Source organism: Mastomys coucha, unplaced genomic scaffold (assembly GCF_008632895.1).
Source record: "Mastomys coucha isolate ucsf_1 unplaced genomic scaffold, UCSF_Mcou_1 pScaffold18, whole genome shotgun sequence".
NCBI classification, from domain to species: Eukaryota; Metazoa; Chordata; class Mammalia; order Rodentia; family Muridae; genus Mastomys; species Mastomys coucha.
Window position 1 is genome coordinate 73,278,815 of NW_022196900.1, and position 17,473 is coordinate 73,296,287.

At 42.1% G+C, this 17,473-nt stretch overlaps 1 protein-coding gene across 5 annotated transcripts in view; it reads left to right on the plus strand.

Moving 5' to 3' along the window:
* Positions 1-543: 543 nt before the first annotated feature.
* Positions 544-17,473, plus strand: part of Efcab14 (EF-hand calcium binding domain 14) — a 43,935-nt gene continuing 27,005 nt past the window's right edge. For 2 of the 5 annotated variants that reach the window (XM_031378242.1, XM_031378243.1), the window contains exons 1-5: positions 544-1,651; positions 3,254-3,402; positions 7,307-7,312; positions 9,734-9,879; positions 17,100-17,198. In XM_031378242.1, the coding sequence (XP_031234102.1) occupies positions 1,470-1,651; positions 3,254-3,402; positions 7,307-7,312; positions 9,734-9,879; positions 17,100-17,198 (582 nt within the window). In that variant the 5' untranslated portion in view covers positions 544-1,469. The remainder of the gene's footprint in view (positions 1,652-3,253; positions 3,403-7,306; positions 7,313-9,733; positions 9,880-17,099; positions 17,199-17,473) is intronic. The other 3 variants (XR_004121006.1, XM_031378244.1, XR_004121005.1) reach the window with 2 other exon arrangements.

The window sequence follows — 17,473 nt, forward strand, 5'->3', positions numbered from 1 at the left end:
ATTTGAACTTTACTAGTGTTCTGTATTTTATTTGCTAAATCTGGTAACTCTATACAGTAAGGCAAACACATTGGTAATTGTGTTTATGGCAGCATCCCCAGAGCTAGAACAGTCTCAAAATGTCACCACCAGTTTTATTATTTTATATATTATTTTATTTTTTATTGAATGGATCGGTGGGTGGGTGGATAGATGGATAGATGGGTGGAGGGATGGATGGAAGGATGGATGAATTATTCAACCGGGCCATTAAAACAATGAGCCTAAAGAGCCTAAAAGTAAGAAGGTTAGAGTCTATGAAAAACTTTTCAGAAGGTGGAGCATCGGGTGCCAGTCCCCGCCCCAGCTTCTCTGCAGGCAAAACTCCGCCTCCGCTCTAGGTTGCTCCGGTCATCCGCAGTCCGACACCGGGCGGGATCTACTAACTGGAGCCCCAAGAGCCAGCCCGGGCCAGAGCCGCGGCCCCTTTAACTCTCCACCTCCCCAGCACCGCTCTCGCCCTCCTGCGTGACGTCACCATGGGGCGTCCAATGGGGGCGCGGCTTACTGGCAAGCAGTGCCCGGGGCCGCTGCCAAAGGGGAAGTGAGCTAAGGCTGGAGCTATGGCCCGGGTTTGGAGCCTGCGGCCGCCGCCGCCGCCGCCAGCGCGTCCGGAGAAGCCGCGACCCGAGCAGGGACCGGACACGCGGCTGGACTGGCCGCGGCGCGTGTGAGTTGCGGAAGTCGCCCGGCGGCAGAACACTTGACACTCGGAGCACTTCAGGCTGTCCGAGCGGCGGTCACCCCTCATCACTGCGCCCCCTCCAGGCCCTAGCAGCAGTGCTCCGGTTCCTCTCGCGCGGGTCTCTACAAACTCAGGACAGAAGCCACGGGAAGGTGATCATCCCGAATCCCAGCGGGCGTCCTGACCTGGGCGTTTTCTAGACGCCCGGGCAGTATCTGTGTTTTCCTGTCACCACCTCTCCAGTTAAGGACTAGCGAGTTCCACTGCCTGCTCCTCAAAGTCTCCTCTCCTCCCATTCAAAAATTTCCTTCTGCATTGGGAATCTTGTCCCAGAGATACTTAGTTTTGTGTATCTTTTCCCAGCTTCTGGAGCACTCCTAGAAGTACTGGCTGCCCACACGACTTAGAATCTCGTGCTTGTTTTGTTTTCTTTTTGACAGGTAATAGTTGTTTCAGGAATTTGTCCATTTGGATCTCCAGTTCCTTGGCCATCTCTATGTAACTTCCTCCCCCCCCCCCCCCCCCCCCCCCCCCCCCCCCATCCACCTGAGTCCAATTTCCTCTGGGCTCCATTCTCCAGCCCTCAGTAGATCTGGTCAGTCCCACCTCTGGGTGGGAGTGATCAGGGGGCTCTGGCCCAGTATTTCCAACCCTGGAAGGCAGCTCTAAGTCAGCGAGAGAGTTAGGTGTTGGCTACGAACCTGGCAGCTCAGGAGTGGGCCCGCCTCTCACCCCCCACAAAAAGATGAAAAAGCGAAAAGAGCTCAATGCTTTGATCGGCCTGACGGGTGACAGTCGGAGAAAGAAGACCAAGCAAGGCTCAAGCAGCCACCGCCTGCTTCGCACTGAGCCTCCAGACTCAGACTCCATGTCCAGCTCACAAGAGGAAGAGTTTGAAGCAATTGGAAATCGCTCTCGTTTTGTCAAGTGAGTGTGTAGCAATGGAGAGGGCTGAGATGGGCAAAAGGCGTCTTGTACTACTCCTAGCCAGGCAATAGATGAGAAGGAAAGCGGGGTCCTTAGGAAGAAAAAGGAAGTAGGCCTTGAAAAACAGGGGGAAAGAATGTTGGAGAGGGCAAGCTCTAACCCTAAATAAAAAGTATGCAGTCACCCTAATGTCTAACAAGAGCTCCAAACTTGAGTGGAAGTGTGAACTTGGGGAATGGGCCCATAGCCCAAGAAGGAATTAAAAGATTTCTAATGGAGACCGAGGAGCAGAGAGGCTTTTGGGGCAAGGCATTTTTAAAAAGTAGGTCAAGAGGCCTTAAGACCAGTACTCGTTTTGTGTTTCTTAATGAGCTTGGATATTGATGATGGGAGACTATTGTGAAGGGCCTACAATCGAAAGTGCGAACCTTCGACAATAATACAGGGTGAAGGGGAGCAGTCTTTTTCCCAAACCAGTTTCAGGTAGAGCAACCATTAAACAAATGAGCTTTGAGGACTGGGGGATTAAGAGGTCACTTTGTGGGGCAGCTGAAGGAAACCTCAGACATTTGGACCCGTCAGAAAGCAAACTAAAAGCGAAGGGAGTCTGCTGGGGTGTCGAGGCCCGTGTTAGGCAGAGTTGTGATCTTTTAGCGGGTTCAGAACCTGTGTCTTTTTGTTAAGACTTTGGTTAGTTAAGGACCTCTCCAAATTTGTGTTGTGAAAGTCATCTCACAAAGTGTGAGTTTCGAACGTTGCCCTGATGCCTTGGTTTAGAACTGAAAGCTAGGTGAAGTTTGGTGTGAAATCTAGTGTGTTTCTATTTCTGTCCTCCCAAGGCAGTTAAGTTAAAGAATATCAGGTGTCTACTTAAGCCAGCCAATCTTGTTTCTCTCATTCCGTTTGCAGTAAAACTTGGTCAAGAGTTTGTGGAAGTTTCAATAAATGAGGCAAGGTCTCCTGGGCTAAGTGAGCATGTTTTGGGGGGCGGGAGGGGATAAATTACAGTACAGGGATAGAATTCCATAGAACCACTCGTTTTTACCCTTCTTTCTGTCTGTTCGTCGTTTTTAATCTTAGTTCTACTAAGGACGGAGCTAGATTCTCAAGCATGGTAGACATGCACCCTCTCTCCCACAGAGCAAACGGCCACCACCAGCTTGTAAAACAGGGATCCTAGTAGCTTGCTCAGGCTGGCATAGAACTTGGCAATCCCTCTTCCTTAGACTCCCAGGTACTTGGATTGCAGATGGGCCATTGGGCCCTTCTTGTCATTTTCACTTCTCAAACTGAGTTTAGCTCCAAAGACTGCTTTCCTGAGTTGACAGCAGTGATCTAGAAGCTGCAAGCTCTTCCTGTGACCCATGGGAAGTCCCTGTTTCCTGTGCAATTTGAAACCTTTGTACCCAGTAGAACTTTTCACAAGTCATATTCAGTAATTTTCAACCTCCTCCTATCAGATGTAAGTGTGTTATCTTGTGATCCTTGGTAAATTCATTGGTCATTCATTAGAGAAGATAATCACATAGCAACATACTGTTGCTAATAAAGCTGTTCTCACAGCTACCTTCTCGCTCATGGGTGAATGTGTTCTTTTGACAGGGGAGACTACATCCGATGCTGCAAGATCTGCTGTCCCCTCTGTGCCTTTGTCATCCTCGCAGCCTGCGTTCTGGTCTCTATGGGCTTGGTGTGGATGCAAATGGCTCTCAAGGAAGATCTGGTTATCCTCAAGGAAAAATTTAGAACAAGTAAGTAGTCAGGTGTTTTCAAGCTTTAGGAAAAACTGGCCCATGCTGAAATAGGAATTTGCCCATTCTGGTAAGCAATTATGCCTCTTGTTCTGAACACTATCTTAACTGTCAGCTTAACTGTAGTAACACTTACTTGTTTTTCAACCCATAAAAAAACTCAGTGGTTATGTACCATCTGACAAGTAGCATCTGGAATTATGACACTGCAGTTAACTCAATGCTAAGGGGAGCAACTGTAAACCAGAAGCGTGATGATAGTCAACCTATGGCCTAGCCCCAGTTACAAAGTGGCTGTTGAAATACCACAGTTTCCTTCTACCTCACAGAGCCAGCAATTAAAATGTGGAAGCATCTGTCAGGTGACTTCTTCTTTTGAAACACTGTGTAGGAGCATAGGAGCAGACAACATTCATTCTAAGAGCCACCATTTATGAACTGTCTGCTTGTGCTAATTGACAAGTAAATTGTTCCCCAAACAGTCCTCTGACATAGGCATTATTTTTGCTCTACCCACTCGCCCATGTGTGTGTGTGTTTGTATGTGTGTTTGTGTGTGCACACATGCCTGTGCGGTGGTAAAGATGAGAACTACTATTTGTGTTCTTAGAAGAAGAGGCTGGGTGGGCCAGGTGGTTCGACAGGTATGGACACTTGCTGCCAAATCTGAGTTCAATCTCAGAGTCCACCTGTGCTGAAAGGAGAGCACTGGCTCTTGCAAGTCATCCTCTGACTTCCACAGATAACACTGTGGCATGCACACGCACATGCACATGCAAATAATAAATAAATAAATAAATAAATGAATAAATAAATGTTAAAAAAAAAAAACAAGCTTAGAAAAGTTAAGTAGGTTGCTTAGCAATTAAGTGTATAGAGCTGAGATTTGTACCTGGTCCTCTTGCCCTTTATCCCCAAGTCCATATTTATAGCTACTGCTATACTTCATTACTATTCCAGTGCCTATAAAAGCTCCATGAATGGCTACAGGTGCCCATAAACTACTCCATATCAGCTTGGCTCAGTAGTCTGAAAAGCTTAGTAGCTGATGGAAGAGCTGGTTTTCTGCATGTGTATGTGTTGGTGTCCAGCACAAATCGAGAACTAATAGGTAGCCAGTAGGCTTCTTGCCACAGGGTGACTGTTTGTGCCATCTGTCCCAAGGAGTAAAAGCTTCAAATACCATGAACATCACCATCTTAAAAGTTTTAGGGAGCATTTGATCTTTGAGGTACATTGCACATTGCTGAAGAGGTGCATTGATCATGGCAGTTCTGACCTTAAACCCAGCACAGCCAATGGTCAGATTGTCTCATGAAGAGGTTTTGTGGTTTAAGAGACTTTTCTACTTACAAAATATCATATATTCACTTACAAAGTTCAGTTTTATACATCCAAACTACTTTTTTTTTTCTGAAAGGTATATTTATATAGTAGTTTCAACCAGGTTTAACTAACAAATTTTGGGTTTTGTTTTTTTTGTTTGTTTGTTTTGTTTTTAACAACAGTGTAATTTTTGGTTCTAGATTTAAAGAATTAAGTTTCTAAGCTAAGAAACCAGTTTCAGTTTAATCACAGACCTCAATGGTAATAGCACACCAGGAAACTGACCACAGGCTTCCCAGAACTGTGACTCCAAAACCAGAATTTGAGCTCTCACTTTTCCTCGTAAGCCTAGAAAAGTCACAGTCTCCTGAGGCAGAGGACCAGTCAGCTCTCTTAACCTACAGTCATTCAAGTTTGAAGGTGACAGCTGCTCTTCAGAGTATGTCTCTATGACAGTGCTTTAAAAATCTTTTAATATTCACTTGGGTTTTCTTCTGACTTTCTGGTTCACAATTGTTCATCAGAATCATCCTGATGTATATGATTGAATCAAAATACAGCACCAAAAAGGATGTACAACCTATAGGGTTTCTCCCTGTGTAATTCTTGTTTTTGTAATATTGCAAATATTCTTAAGCCTGTATTTTTTGTATGTAAATAATAATCATAACTTAGAAACAGTGCTGAACTGTATGAAACACTAAGCACACCTTTCTGTCCTATGAATTCTCCATAGTTAGTTGAGCATCTTAGGCTTGGGACATACATTGGCTTTTTGGTTTGTTTGTTTGTTTTTGGTTTTTTTTTGTTTGTTTGTTTTTTCAAGACAGGGTTTCTCTGTGTAGCCCTGGCTGTCCTGGAACTCACTCTGTAGACCAGGCTGGCCTCGAACTCAGAAGTCTGCCTGCCTCTGCCTCCCAAGTGCTGGGATTAAAGAGGTGTGCCACCACTGCCCGGCCAGACATACCTTGTTTTGATCACATACACCAATTATATGTTTATACATTTCATACATTGCTCAGTTCTGCCCTCTAGAGATTCCTTTCGGCAGCTACGCTGGGCCTGTATTTACAGGATACCAAGGTAATACCTTAGCTGGGCTTGCCATGGATGTCTTTGTCTGGAAAATGTAGGACATGTAGTAGGCCTGGCAAACAGCCGATAAATACTTGTTAATGCCAGTTCCTAAAAATAGTATATTCAGGAGATGGCACTCCGTCCATATACCTGGGCTGTGGGGCCAGCTTGCTAAGGAGGAAGAATTTCCCGTAGCCAGAACTGCGTTTGTCAGCCAGCTAAGTAAAGCTTGTTTGGAATTGTCAATCTGATTGTGTCATTGGCTTGGTTTTGCCACAATGGAAATGTCAGTGGCCACTGAGATCATTCAGAGGGCAAGGACTCTTACCACCATGCCTGATGACCTGAGTTCAGTCTCTGGAGTCCATTTGGTGGAAGGAGAGCCACTCTTGTGAGTCATACTCTTACGTCTGTGTCCATGTTATGGCACACAAACACCACCAGCACCAGACGCACACATAAGCGCACATGCAAGAAAAAGAAAGAAAACAAAGACAAGCAAGGACTTCATGAGGGAAGGAAGACTGTGGTCTGGCATGCTCAAGCTGTACTACTGTGGGCTAATTGCTCACTAGTTTTGCTTTCAAAAAAAAAAAAAAAGAAAAGAACAGTTATCTTGACTAAGTGGAGTAATTTTTACTACATTTAAATAATTATATTTTTAAAACTATGCTTGTGCTGGGCAGTGGTGGTGCACGCCTTTAATCCCAGCACTTAGGAGGCAGAGGCAGGCGGATTTCTGAGTTCGAGGCCAGCCTGGTCTACAGAGTGAGTTCCAGGACAGCCAGGACTATACAGAGAAACCCTGTCTCAAAAAAAAAAAAAAAGCCAACCTATGCTTGTGCTTTAAATACATCTCAGTAAGTTAATTTTTATTTCTTCTTAATCTAATAAAACAGTGGAACTTATCAGCTCAGATAAGACCCACCTGCCTGTGTGGCTTGAATGCCTTTTGAGAAATCAGAGCCTCTTGTTCCTCATTTCAATAAATTTTCCAAGGAACCCCTGAAGAACAAGGGTCCTAGGGATGTACCTGAAGTGGGAAGCAAGGCTTACTTTTTCTTTGCAGTGAGGAGTGACTTGATTCTTGAATTCAGAGACCAGCTGGCTTCAAAAGACTTTAAAAATGCATTGCCTACATGTATGTGTGTGTGAGAAGATTGGGTGCCCCTGGAGGTGGAGTTACAGACTCCTGTAAGCTGCCATGTGGGTGCTAAGACTCGAACCTGAGACATCTGGAAGAGCCCCAGTGCTCTTCACTACAAAGCCATTTCTTCAGCCCCCTTCTCTTTTTCGTAATGATATATCTTTATGTGTGGGTGTTTGGCTGGATGTGTCTGCACTGTGTAGATGCAGTGCTCCTGGAGGCCTGAAGAAGGTGTCAGGTCCCCTGAGCTGTAATTACAGACTTGTGAGCTTGCATGTAGGTGTTAGGAACTAAACCCAGGTCTTCTGAAAGAAGACCCCTGGCCTCAGAACTTAATTCATTATTCTTTTTCCAGAATCAGGTATTTTAAGACTTCTGCAGTCATTCAAAGCAAAATTCTATCTCCAGTGTTTCCTCTCTGTCAGTGACGAAGCATTAAAGAAAAAGGGAAGAATTTAGAAGAGAAGGAAAGTCCTGACCAGTCAGGCATCTCCTTTTCTGCTCATGCAAGGAAAGTAGTGGTTTGATATTTTGTACGAAATGTTAGATGCTTTTGTATGACTAGGGTACAAAGATGTGTCACTGACATCTTATGCATCCTATAAAGAGTGTTGGTCCTGTGAACACTTAGTTTGACTGTTTGCTCTCATTTCTCACTATAAAATTAGAACAATCATATAATTCTTTCTGAGCCTATATTTTCTTATTCACACATGACACATGAAGGTGTATTTTTGCCTTGAGAGCACTTTGGTCATTACTCTGTTATGTTATAGTAATCCTCCCTTCACCTCTAGACAGAGAACTTTAAGGTCTTTTCTATACAGTGGTGTCAGGTAGAGAGCTAGTACACAGTAGAGACTCAGTAATATGTCATTTGGTGATAATTACATCAAAATCAGCTATAAATTATGGGGGCATTGTATGAATACAAAACATAACTATTGACATGGGTATGTTGTGTTTGAAGAGTGTATGTAGAAATTTTCATTTCCTAATCATAAAGATGGAAAGAATGAGAACTAGGTAAATTCTTTTGAGATTCAACATATTAAATTTTAAATGAATTGCTTTCCCTGGTGAAAGAGCATGAATAAGTAATTGTGAGTTGTTTGTTTGCCATACTTCCATTTATGTAACAACAGTGCCTCGGCTTGGCTTGGCCCTCCTAAGAAACCCACATCAGATAATGATTATGATCCCCTCTTGGCTCATAGACTCCTCAGGATCCAGAGTGTCCTCAGGGCTTGCTAGCATCATGTATGCATTAGTTAATAGTTGTAACTCAGGTTATTTATGTCTCTGTCTTACTTCTTTTCCACTTCTAAGTCCTATTTATTGCATATAGACTCCAGGAAAGAGAGACCCTCCCTGCTGATGGTGTTTGACCACCCGAGTATGGAAGCCATGCATGGGATGGGCTTTTCTTTACAGCCTAGCTGAAACTCTGTAAGCAATTCGGTGACACAGAGCTGCATTCGTTAGAATGAGTAATGAAACGTTCTTACCGACTGAGACAGATGTTTTCTGCAAACCATGTGTAAATCAAATGCTACACTAAAAGTACTCAGGAGAGTCTGTTATTTAGAATGCAACCCTATGGCAGCAACTTTTAAAAAAATAAATGAAAATACCTAATTTCATGATTGTGAATTGTTCCGTAGTGGGCTTGCTAAAAGGGATATTGCCACCACCTTCCGTTTCCGTGAGGCCTTGTTATTGTTAAGTGTGCTTGCTTGTCTGACGTTTTTACTTTCTGAATTTTCTTTGTTGGATTGAAGAGGAGAGTGATGTACCGAGATATATGCTTTGGAGGTCAGCAAAAACCAGGTTTATTTAGGTAACAAGTATTTGCCAAGTGCTTAAAATGATATTCTAAGTGCAGACCACACAGAAATGGATAAAACCAAGTCATGGAGTTCATATTTTTAGTAAATTATTTTATATTAACCCTGTATGCCAGCTTTGGGGCTCAGAACTGTGTGTGTGTGTGTGTGTGTGTGTAGATAGATAGATAGATAGATAGACAGACAGACAGACAGACAGACAGACAGACAGACAGACACACACACACACACACACACACACACACACACACACACACATATACATAACTAATCAGGAAGACTGTGACCTGGAGGAACAGACATTATCAGTATTTTATTTTCCATTAAGAGGAAAAGCTGACTTTTAAAGGAGGAGGAGAGCACCATTGGCCTCTGCCTCAGGCTTCAGATTCCTTAACTATGCGGGAATTGTTTCCACAGAGTCCAAATGTCCCCCTGTGCCCCACCTGACACATTTATCTTCTGTTTCATCTTGAGCTTTTGGACAGGCTAAGAAAACACTATTTGTGAAATAACCTTATTCCTCATATTAGTATTTGAATACCCCCTCTCAGTCAGCCAACTTAAAGTAGAAGAAAATAAGTATTTAGAGGTGGTTTGTAGTAGCACTTTGTGCATCCATGGGATAGGAGTTGTAAGTCTAATTGACTAATCTGAAAGCTGGTCAGACATTTATTTACCATTGACTGTATGCCTGATTAAAAGTGTTAAACATGTACATTTACATCACAGTGCCACCCTGCCCATACTTTTCTCTTTTTCAGTGTAATTAGGTAATTGTGAATTAAGTCATCATCATTCCAAAATTAATTCACTAATTATTCATTAGTCTCTCTTCTTCCCTTCTTTCCTACTTTGCTTCCCCCCCCCCCACTCCCATTTTGGGACCATAGGGAATGTGATCTTTATTTACAATGTTTTTATTTTGCTTTCAGTGGAGTCTAATCAGAAAAGCTCATTCCAGGAAATCCCTAAACTTAATGAGGAACTTCTCAGCAAACAAAAACGACTTGAGAAGATTGAGTCTGGGGAGCTGGGCTTAAGCAGAGTCTGGATCAACATCACAGAAATGAATAAGCAGGTAGTGAAAGTGTGACGTTATTCCTGTATAAGCTGTGGAAATGAATTTACATTGGTTGGTGAGCATTTAGTATGAATTTATAATTCAAGTTTTGTCCTTTTAAGTTGGAGTTTACTGTGATCACAACATGTTAAAATAGTAAAATAGCCACACCAAAAAAAGAAAGAAAGAAAGAAAAACGAACCCACAAAACACACACAAAAAAAACCTACCAGTTGCCAAAATTTTAAATGCATTTACGAAGTATTTAAAATGTTAACCCTTTCTGCACATGCAGAGTTCTACAGGGTAGAGTATTACAGAGGGAGTTAAAGATAACAGAGTCAGCTTTTTCTACAGAGTAATATAAGTATCAAATAAGAAGGAATGTCATCTAATGCCTGTTGCTATTAGATGAGTTTGTTTTGTTTATGAGAGCTTATAAACGTAGAGGGTTAGCACTGGAGTATAGTGCTATAGGTGGGAAGCCAGATCTAGAACAGCCAAATGGCTAATGGTCAGGTAGAATAGCTTAGGAGCAAGTGTGGAGTCACCCGACTCTTTGGCCAGACAAGCAAATCTAGAGAAACCTATTCAGCCTCAAAGGTGTTTAGAGCTCAGTAGGCACTGCTTCCAAAAGAAGGAATCTATCAGAGAAGCCGCGTTTATTCTAAGGAGTTTTTATCAAGATTCTCACACATGTAAAAAATTAGAGTTATTACTGGATCCAGAGCCATTGTCAGGTTTTTGAGTTGATTTTGGTTGTTCCTGTTGCTGTTTTAGTTTGGCTTTTTATTGTTGTTTTCAGTTTAGTTAGAAAGGATATGGCCATTGAAAAGAAAACTCAAGTACTAAATAAATAATACACATGGAAAATACTTAAAATTAGGCTTGTCATCTTTGTTGGGAGTAAGAGAACATTCTCTTCAGGATGAAGTCTAGAATGAGCCAGTATGAGGGACCACTGTTGGAAGAACAGGCTTGTAAGTATTTTGGGAGCTGGAGAGTAGGATATTTCAGTGTTTAAGGCTGAAACCCAGTGGTCTAGGAGAATAAAATGTCTTCTACCTGGAACCCACAGTAAAAATGTCTACATTTTCCAGTAAACATGTGCGACAGTGTGCAGTGGTATGACTGTGTCCCCCAATTCACGTGTCAAGTGTATATGGAAGTGCAACCTTTTGTGGGTAATTAGCATTTACCCCAAAATGGCTCTAGAAGGGAAAGAGAAACTGTCTGGCACACTTGTGTGTTCTTATCACATACATGGGATACCCTCTGATATGCTGTGATAAGGCAAAAAATCATTAGATGCAGTCATGTGTTCTTAAATGAGCTAAATGAGCCTGTTTATACGTCACCTACTCTATGGTATTTAGCTCTTGCTGCAAGTAGGCGAAGACACCATAAGTAGCTAAAATGAAATTTCTGAAAGCAGTGGCTTACCCAGAAAGTGTTTAGTGCCTTATGATGTTCCTAGTCTTTCCTTTGGGGGACTTTGTTTTATTTTGGTTTTGGTTTTGAGACAGTTTCATTATTTAGCCCATGCTGGCCTGAACACTAAGATGATATGAGCCACCACACCTGGCTCTATTTTATTTTATTTTATTTTAAGCCTCAAAGGAAGTAAGTGATAGATGATACCAACTAGTATTTACTAGTTATCATTTATTCTTAGGTTCTCAGTAATTAAAGAAAAGCAGATATTCATTTCTTTTGTGCACAAAGAATAGAATCGACTGTGGCCCTACACAGCAAAAGAGCAGTGTAGACAGAGATGACATCAGGTGGGAGTAGCACAGCTCTGGAAGAATGAATGTTTCTCCTGGGCAGTCTGTGGATCCCAGTTGACAGAACAGGGTCAACCATTCTCAGACAAGGTTAAGAATGCTTTGCATGAACAAGCATCAACTGTCTGTCTCCATCTCCTTCTTACACATTGGCATTCTAGGACTGCTCAAAGAGAAAACTGGCGCTTGGTGTGCTGTAAGACGTCCTCAGACTTTGTGTATGAACCTGGAGAAGGTCAGACTAAAACTCTTGGCAGATTAATAGCACCAAACTTTATGAGATGCTAGATTGATTTATTAAAGCCAACCTACTACAGAGGAGTTTTCTGCTAGCATAGACCCAGAAGGATGCATGGTGGTGAGGTAGAGCTGAGTTGTTCCCACAGGGAGCTTGGCAGTCTGGGTGGGTTTCTAAAGTTAGTGCTACACATCTCTAGTGCTCTATTCAAGTCAGCAGCCAAAGTGAGCCAAAATAGAAATAAATGTAAAAATAATATTTACTATGACTAGTGGTAATTGTCAATTCAGGTGATTCTAATAGCATTTTTAAACAATTAAAAGATACTTAACCCACAAGGAAATGTATTCTGTCACTTATCAAGAACTATTCCTACTACCAAGTAAGCTGAAGTTAATTCAGGCTGGAGAAAAGGCCATCTGGTTGAGAAAGTTAAAACCCAACTTTTCCTTAAATCTTTAAGGTAGTACTTGAATCTTCATTTACACTTTGTTTTACTCACGAAGCCTCTGGTACTGTGCCTGTTCCCTCTGACAGTCATAAGGCACCTCCCTTTCTGTGGAGACCAATGTTTACCAAGCTGCTTTTATGGAGTTAAAGCTTTTGATTGTGCCTCAGTCCATTCAGACGGCTCTAACAGAAAGCCTTAGACTAAGTAACTTAGGAAGAATGCCATTTTTTACCTGCAGCTCTGGAGGCCCAAGACTCCAGGATCAGGATGCCATCAGATTTGGTCTCTGGTGAAGGCTCGTTGTCTGCTTCCTGCATGGTCCCTTCTTGTTATAGCTTCATTAGCAGAAGGGGTGAAGTGGCTTTACTGGACTGTTCATGAAAGTAGAGCCCTCTATTATGCCTGAAGGACCCCACCTTTTACTGCCACCACATCGGAGATTTTGAACATGAAACTTTTAGGGGAACACCAACATTCAGACTACAGTAGATTTAGAGTCAAAAAGATGCAATTCCTTACTCCAGTGATCTCATGGACAAACAGAAACTAGGAAAGCAAGCAGGTTCACGTGAAGTAGGTCCACATGGCTCAAAGACTGAGGGCATTTTTAAATGAATATGCAACCCAGATTGGGATCAGCTTCCCCAGAAATGTTGTGCTAAGTGTGAAGGGGAAATGGACCGGGTGGACCCTGGAGTAAGAGAAAGGTTATTCTCCGTAGGACAGACAATACAGCTGATCCTCAAAATTTTATCTACTTGATAAAATCTATTTGTAACCTCAGAATCTTTAAGTAGAAGCCTTTTAATCGTCTGTTGCTACATGCATGGCAACAGTAGCTTTTGAGTCACTCTGCAGACACTGGAAGCTGGAGCACTCTGCCTTCTTGTTTTGTTTTCATACTGTAAGCAAGTGGGGTTCTGTGCTGTACCTCTTGTCCCTTTTCACATTCTGTCCTCATTGTTGGTGAGTTCACTGCCAGGGGGCTTCCTTCAGGCATCACTTTCCATGCTGCCGCTGTGATTTCAGTCTCCGTCAGCAGTGTCGTTAAATATGTTTAACCAGGAACAGGTGTAAAACAAGGTTATATATTAAATTGATGTTACTGAAAATGTGAGCAAAGGGCTCACGGGAACCTAGCCCTCACCCCTAGGAACAGTGTTTAGCATTCACTAATCCAACGTTTGCTGTGGCTTTTCAGAAGATAACTACCTAATAACAAGAATGGAGTACCTTTGTGAAACAATAGACAAGTGAAAAGATTGCGGATTGAGGAAATTTTAGTCCTTCCTTATAGCCCTCCTTGTGCCCCAAAAGAAGCCAGAGATAAAGTAAATCAACAAGCACTGCTATCAAAGACCTTAGGTGCCCTTCTGTATTTCCCCCCTGCTCTCTTCTGAGCACTTGTGTGACGGTCAATCGCATATGCAGCTAACTGCACTGGGAGACTGTACACTGCACTCAGCCTCAAGCTGGTGATGAAAGTCTGGGTAGTGGTAACTGTTGTACATGAAATGTTTCCTTTGTGCACACCACTCTGAACAGCATGTGTCATCTCCTTTCCCTGTGTCCTTAAGTCACATGAAGTAGTAAGTGGTACACCTTAGTTAGTGCAGCTAAGAAAATTGAGATTTGCCTGGCAGTGATGGTACATGCCTTAATCCCAGCTCTTGGGAGGCAGAGGCAGGCAGAGCTCTGTGAGTTCAAGGCCAGCCTGGTCTATAGATCAAGTTTCAAACAGCCAGGGCTGCACAGAGAAACCCTGTCTCAAAAAGCAAAGCAGACAGACAAAACAGAACAAACAAAAAAGAAAAAAAAAGAAAACGAAAATCGAGACTCAGAGGTAAAGGAGCTTACCCAGTTTGCAGCTGTGTCTCAATCTGGCATTGAAGCATTTACGTCTTGGGAGCCTGTTTTCCTTCATTTATAGGAGTAAGTAGGGCCTTTAATTCCAGCACTTTGGAGATAGAGGCAGGAGAATCTCTTTAGTTTAAGGCCAGCCTAGTCTACATAGCGAGTTCCAGGACAGTCAGGACTGTGTAGAAAACCCCTACTCACAATAATTCATCATTTGTGATTCTCTGCATAACTTTTTCCTCACTATTTAAAGAACATTAAGTTCAGCCCTGAAGGAAAAAATAGCATTTCTGCTTTTGAAGTATAAAATTTTATATTAAACAAATAGTCTACAGTGAGTATTTCTACTTTTGCTAATTAAAAAAAATCGGACTATGCATAAAAGTTATAACTTATCTTTTGGCTAAATGTGATTTTTTTTTTCCTTAGTGGCTTCTATTTGACTCAGTTTTTAGTGTCTTCAGGTTGTAAAATGTGACATTTATTAATAAGTTCTGTTGTAATGCATGAATCCAGTCTCACAGTCTAGAGTCTCTGGTTGTAACCAGTGACAATGGAGTACCCCTTGTCTCTCCAGTCCGACTATACATATATACTAACTGTACACACACAATTTGGCTCTGCTGAAGAGGGGAGGCCTGCAGGGCATAGGGGTGCATAACTGAGCTGGGACCAGTCTGTGATCCAGCTGACTCTCTAGAGTCCAGACCCACAGTGCTTGTGACATGGAGAGAAGGCCGAACCTGCTTTTATTACTTCTCTAGTTCTAAGTGAAATGGTACCTTCTAGCACTCACACTGGCCTTCTCTGAGACCATAATGTTCCTAAGATACTTCTGACTAGCTCTGCCATAGCCTCAAGATATCAGAGTACCTGACAGAATAGTTTCTACACAGATCATTCAGAGCACAGTGTGTTATTATCCCTTTAGGATCCATCTGCCAGTAAAAGGAGTTTATTCACTAGTGTGTATCATGTCACATAATAGGGCATGTAGAATAATCGTAAAACATCCCTGAGAGGAGTCCCTTCCCTTCAGATTCCCACATAGCTGTCTCATGTCAGTGACACACTCTGCACTGCCTATGGAGTATAAAACTATCATAGCTTTTAATATTATTAGCTTGCGGGTTACACCCAGTGTGTAAATAAATGGAGACCTTCAGTATGTGGTATCCTACAATGTCTTTGTTTACTGAATATATCTACATATCTACTGATAGGCATTTAGATTATTCTAGTGTTTTGCTGGTACAAATAAGAAAGACCTGTTGTGCTTATTTCTTTGTGCCTGTGAGCAAGTAATCTTCAAGATAGGTTTCTATAAATGAAGTTGCTGAACAAAGGATATAAACATTTGAAGGCTATTCTTTCAAAGCAATCCTTTTCCAGTTTATATCCCAATGAACAATACATGAGAGTGCCTGTTTCCTTGTGTTTTTTGAAGCCTTACTATTATCCACAGCTTCTTAGAGGAATGGGAAAAAAAACAAAAACACACAGCCTCCCTAATATAATTGCTGATTTAAGAGGTTTATAGCTTTCTAAAAGTATTTTTCAGTGTGGGCTGAGTGTCTTACCTTTTTGTTTTCAAATGGATAGAGTTAGAACACTGATGAGTGGTCTGCATGTTTGAGAACACTTAGGGAGGATGGCATGTGTAAGTACTCACTAAATCTCACTCCTAAAGAACTGCCACTGATTAATTGGTTCTACTGAGTAGTGTGCTAAATAAGAGCTGTGTCCTTTAATTCTTGTAACATATGAATCATCTCTTGCTGGATTACATTTATTCTCTAAACTTAGTAGCTTAATACAACAAACCTTCATTATCTCACATTTTCTGTATGCCAGAAATTGTGAAGCAGCTTAGCAGAATGTTAAGGCTAAAGCCCTAGGGTTGCCTCTAAGGTATAGAGAGAATACCAAATGCCAAGATTCTTCTGTGTCTCGTATCCTCTCGTGCCTGCCACAGCTTGACCTGTAGCCAGTGCCCAGAAAGTTGGGTGTTTGTGAGGCCACTCATTTCAACTATTGGTTAGGCCTTTGTTCTCATCCTAAAACTTAGAATAAGAAAGCAGTCGGGTACTCAGACTCTTTGAAGAGTGTTTTGAGTCACACTGCAAGATTTGTTAGAATGTGAACTTGAAGCCTGAAATTTCGTGTTACTCAGGTTCCCCCAGTCCCCATTCAAGACAGGAACCCAGCTACTTAGAATCCTACCTCTAAGTAGCAGAAAGGAAGCCACATTTTATTTTTATTCAATTTGTTTTAATACATTCATTGCATCCTTCAGTGAGTCAGTGGGTATTTATTGAGCTCCTTCAGGGTACAGAGTAATGCTGTGGCTGAGCTATTGAGTTTGAAATATTAATCACATTATTAAACCAAAACCAAGTCCCCGAGTAGCTGAAAGTGCTGTTCAAGTTGTCAGGGTACCATTCCTGAGGACTATATTTCGTGATGATGGGCTTTTACTTTATAATGTACATTCCCACTTGGACAGGAACAAAAGTTCAGTTAAATAACTAACGTGTTCTATTTTACCAAAGTGAAGTTTTGAAGTGGTCCTTGATCATCAGTCTTTTCCTGTTCAACTGTTGAAGGATTGCATGGTAGTCACTACATTTTTTGAGTAATTGAAGGGTTTTGCACTGTGACACTGCTAGGACTAAGGTAAAGAGTGATTGACACTTGCAAGGCTCTGCCTCTTTGGCACCAGTTCAACTTGGGCAGAGAAATAGGAGTTGTTGCTGCTTCCTGCCTGCATCTTAGCTCTTCCCACGGTGCTGCGTTTCCTCCACTCTTGTGAGCTGACAGCTACCTGACATTGTGAACTAGAGAGTTTGTGAAGGAAGCATATACTCTACAAATTCTGTGTCCATTGTTTATTAATCTTTTTCAGATTTCCCTGTTGAGTTCTGCAGTAAACTACCTGAAAGCCAGTGTCAAGTCGGCCGCAGACTTACTTAGCCTGCCTAGCACTGTAGAGGGACTTCAGAAGGTAAGTGCTGCATTTGGGTACCATGGTCACCCTAGTACTAGAATTCTGGCACCTTGAGAGTTCCCTTCAAAAACCTGGTATTTGAACTCAGCTGCTTCAAAGGAACAGTGTAGTATGCCATTGTGTTCTATGAAGTACAAACTTTGATAATTAGGCCCTTAGTTTTCAACAGGCTACTTTATGGTTCTTAAGGTTTTTCATTTGTCTGTCTGGGTTTCAGAATTGCTCTTCAGGGACCATTGTGTTAGCAGGTGGTGGTTTACATTTCAGTTTGT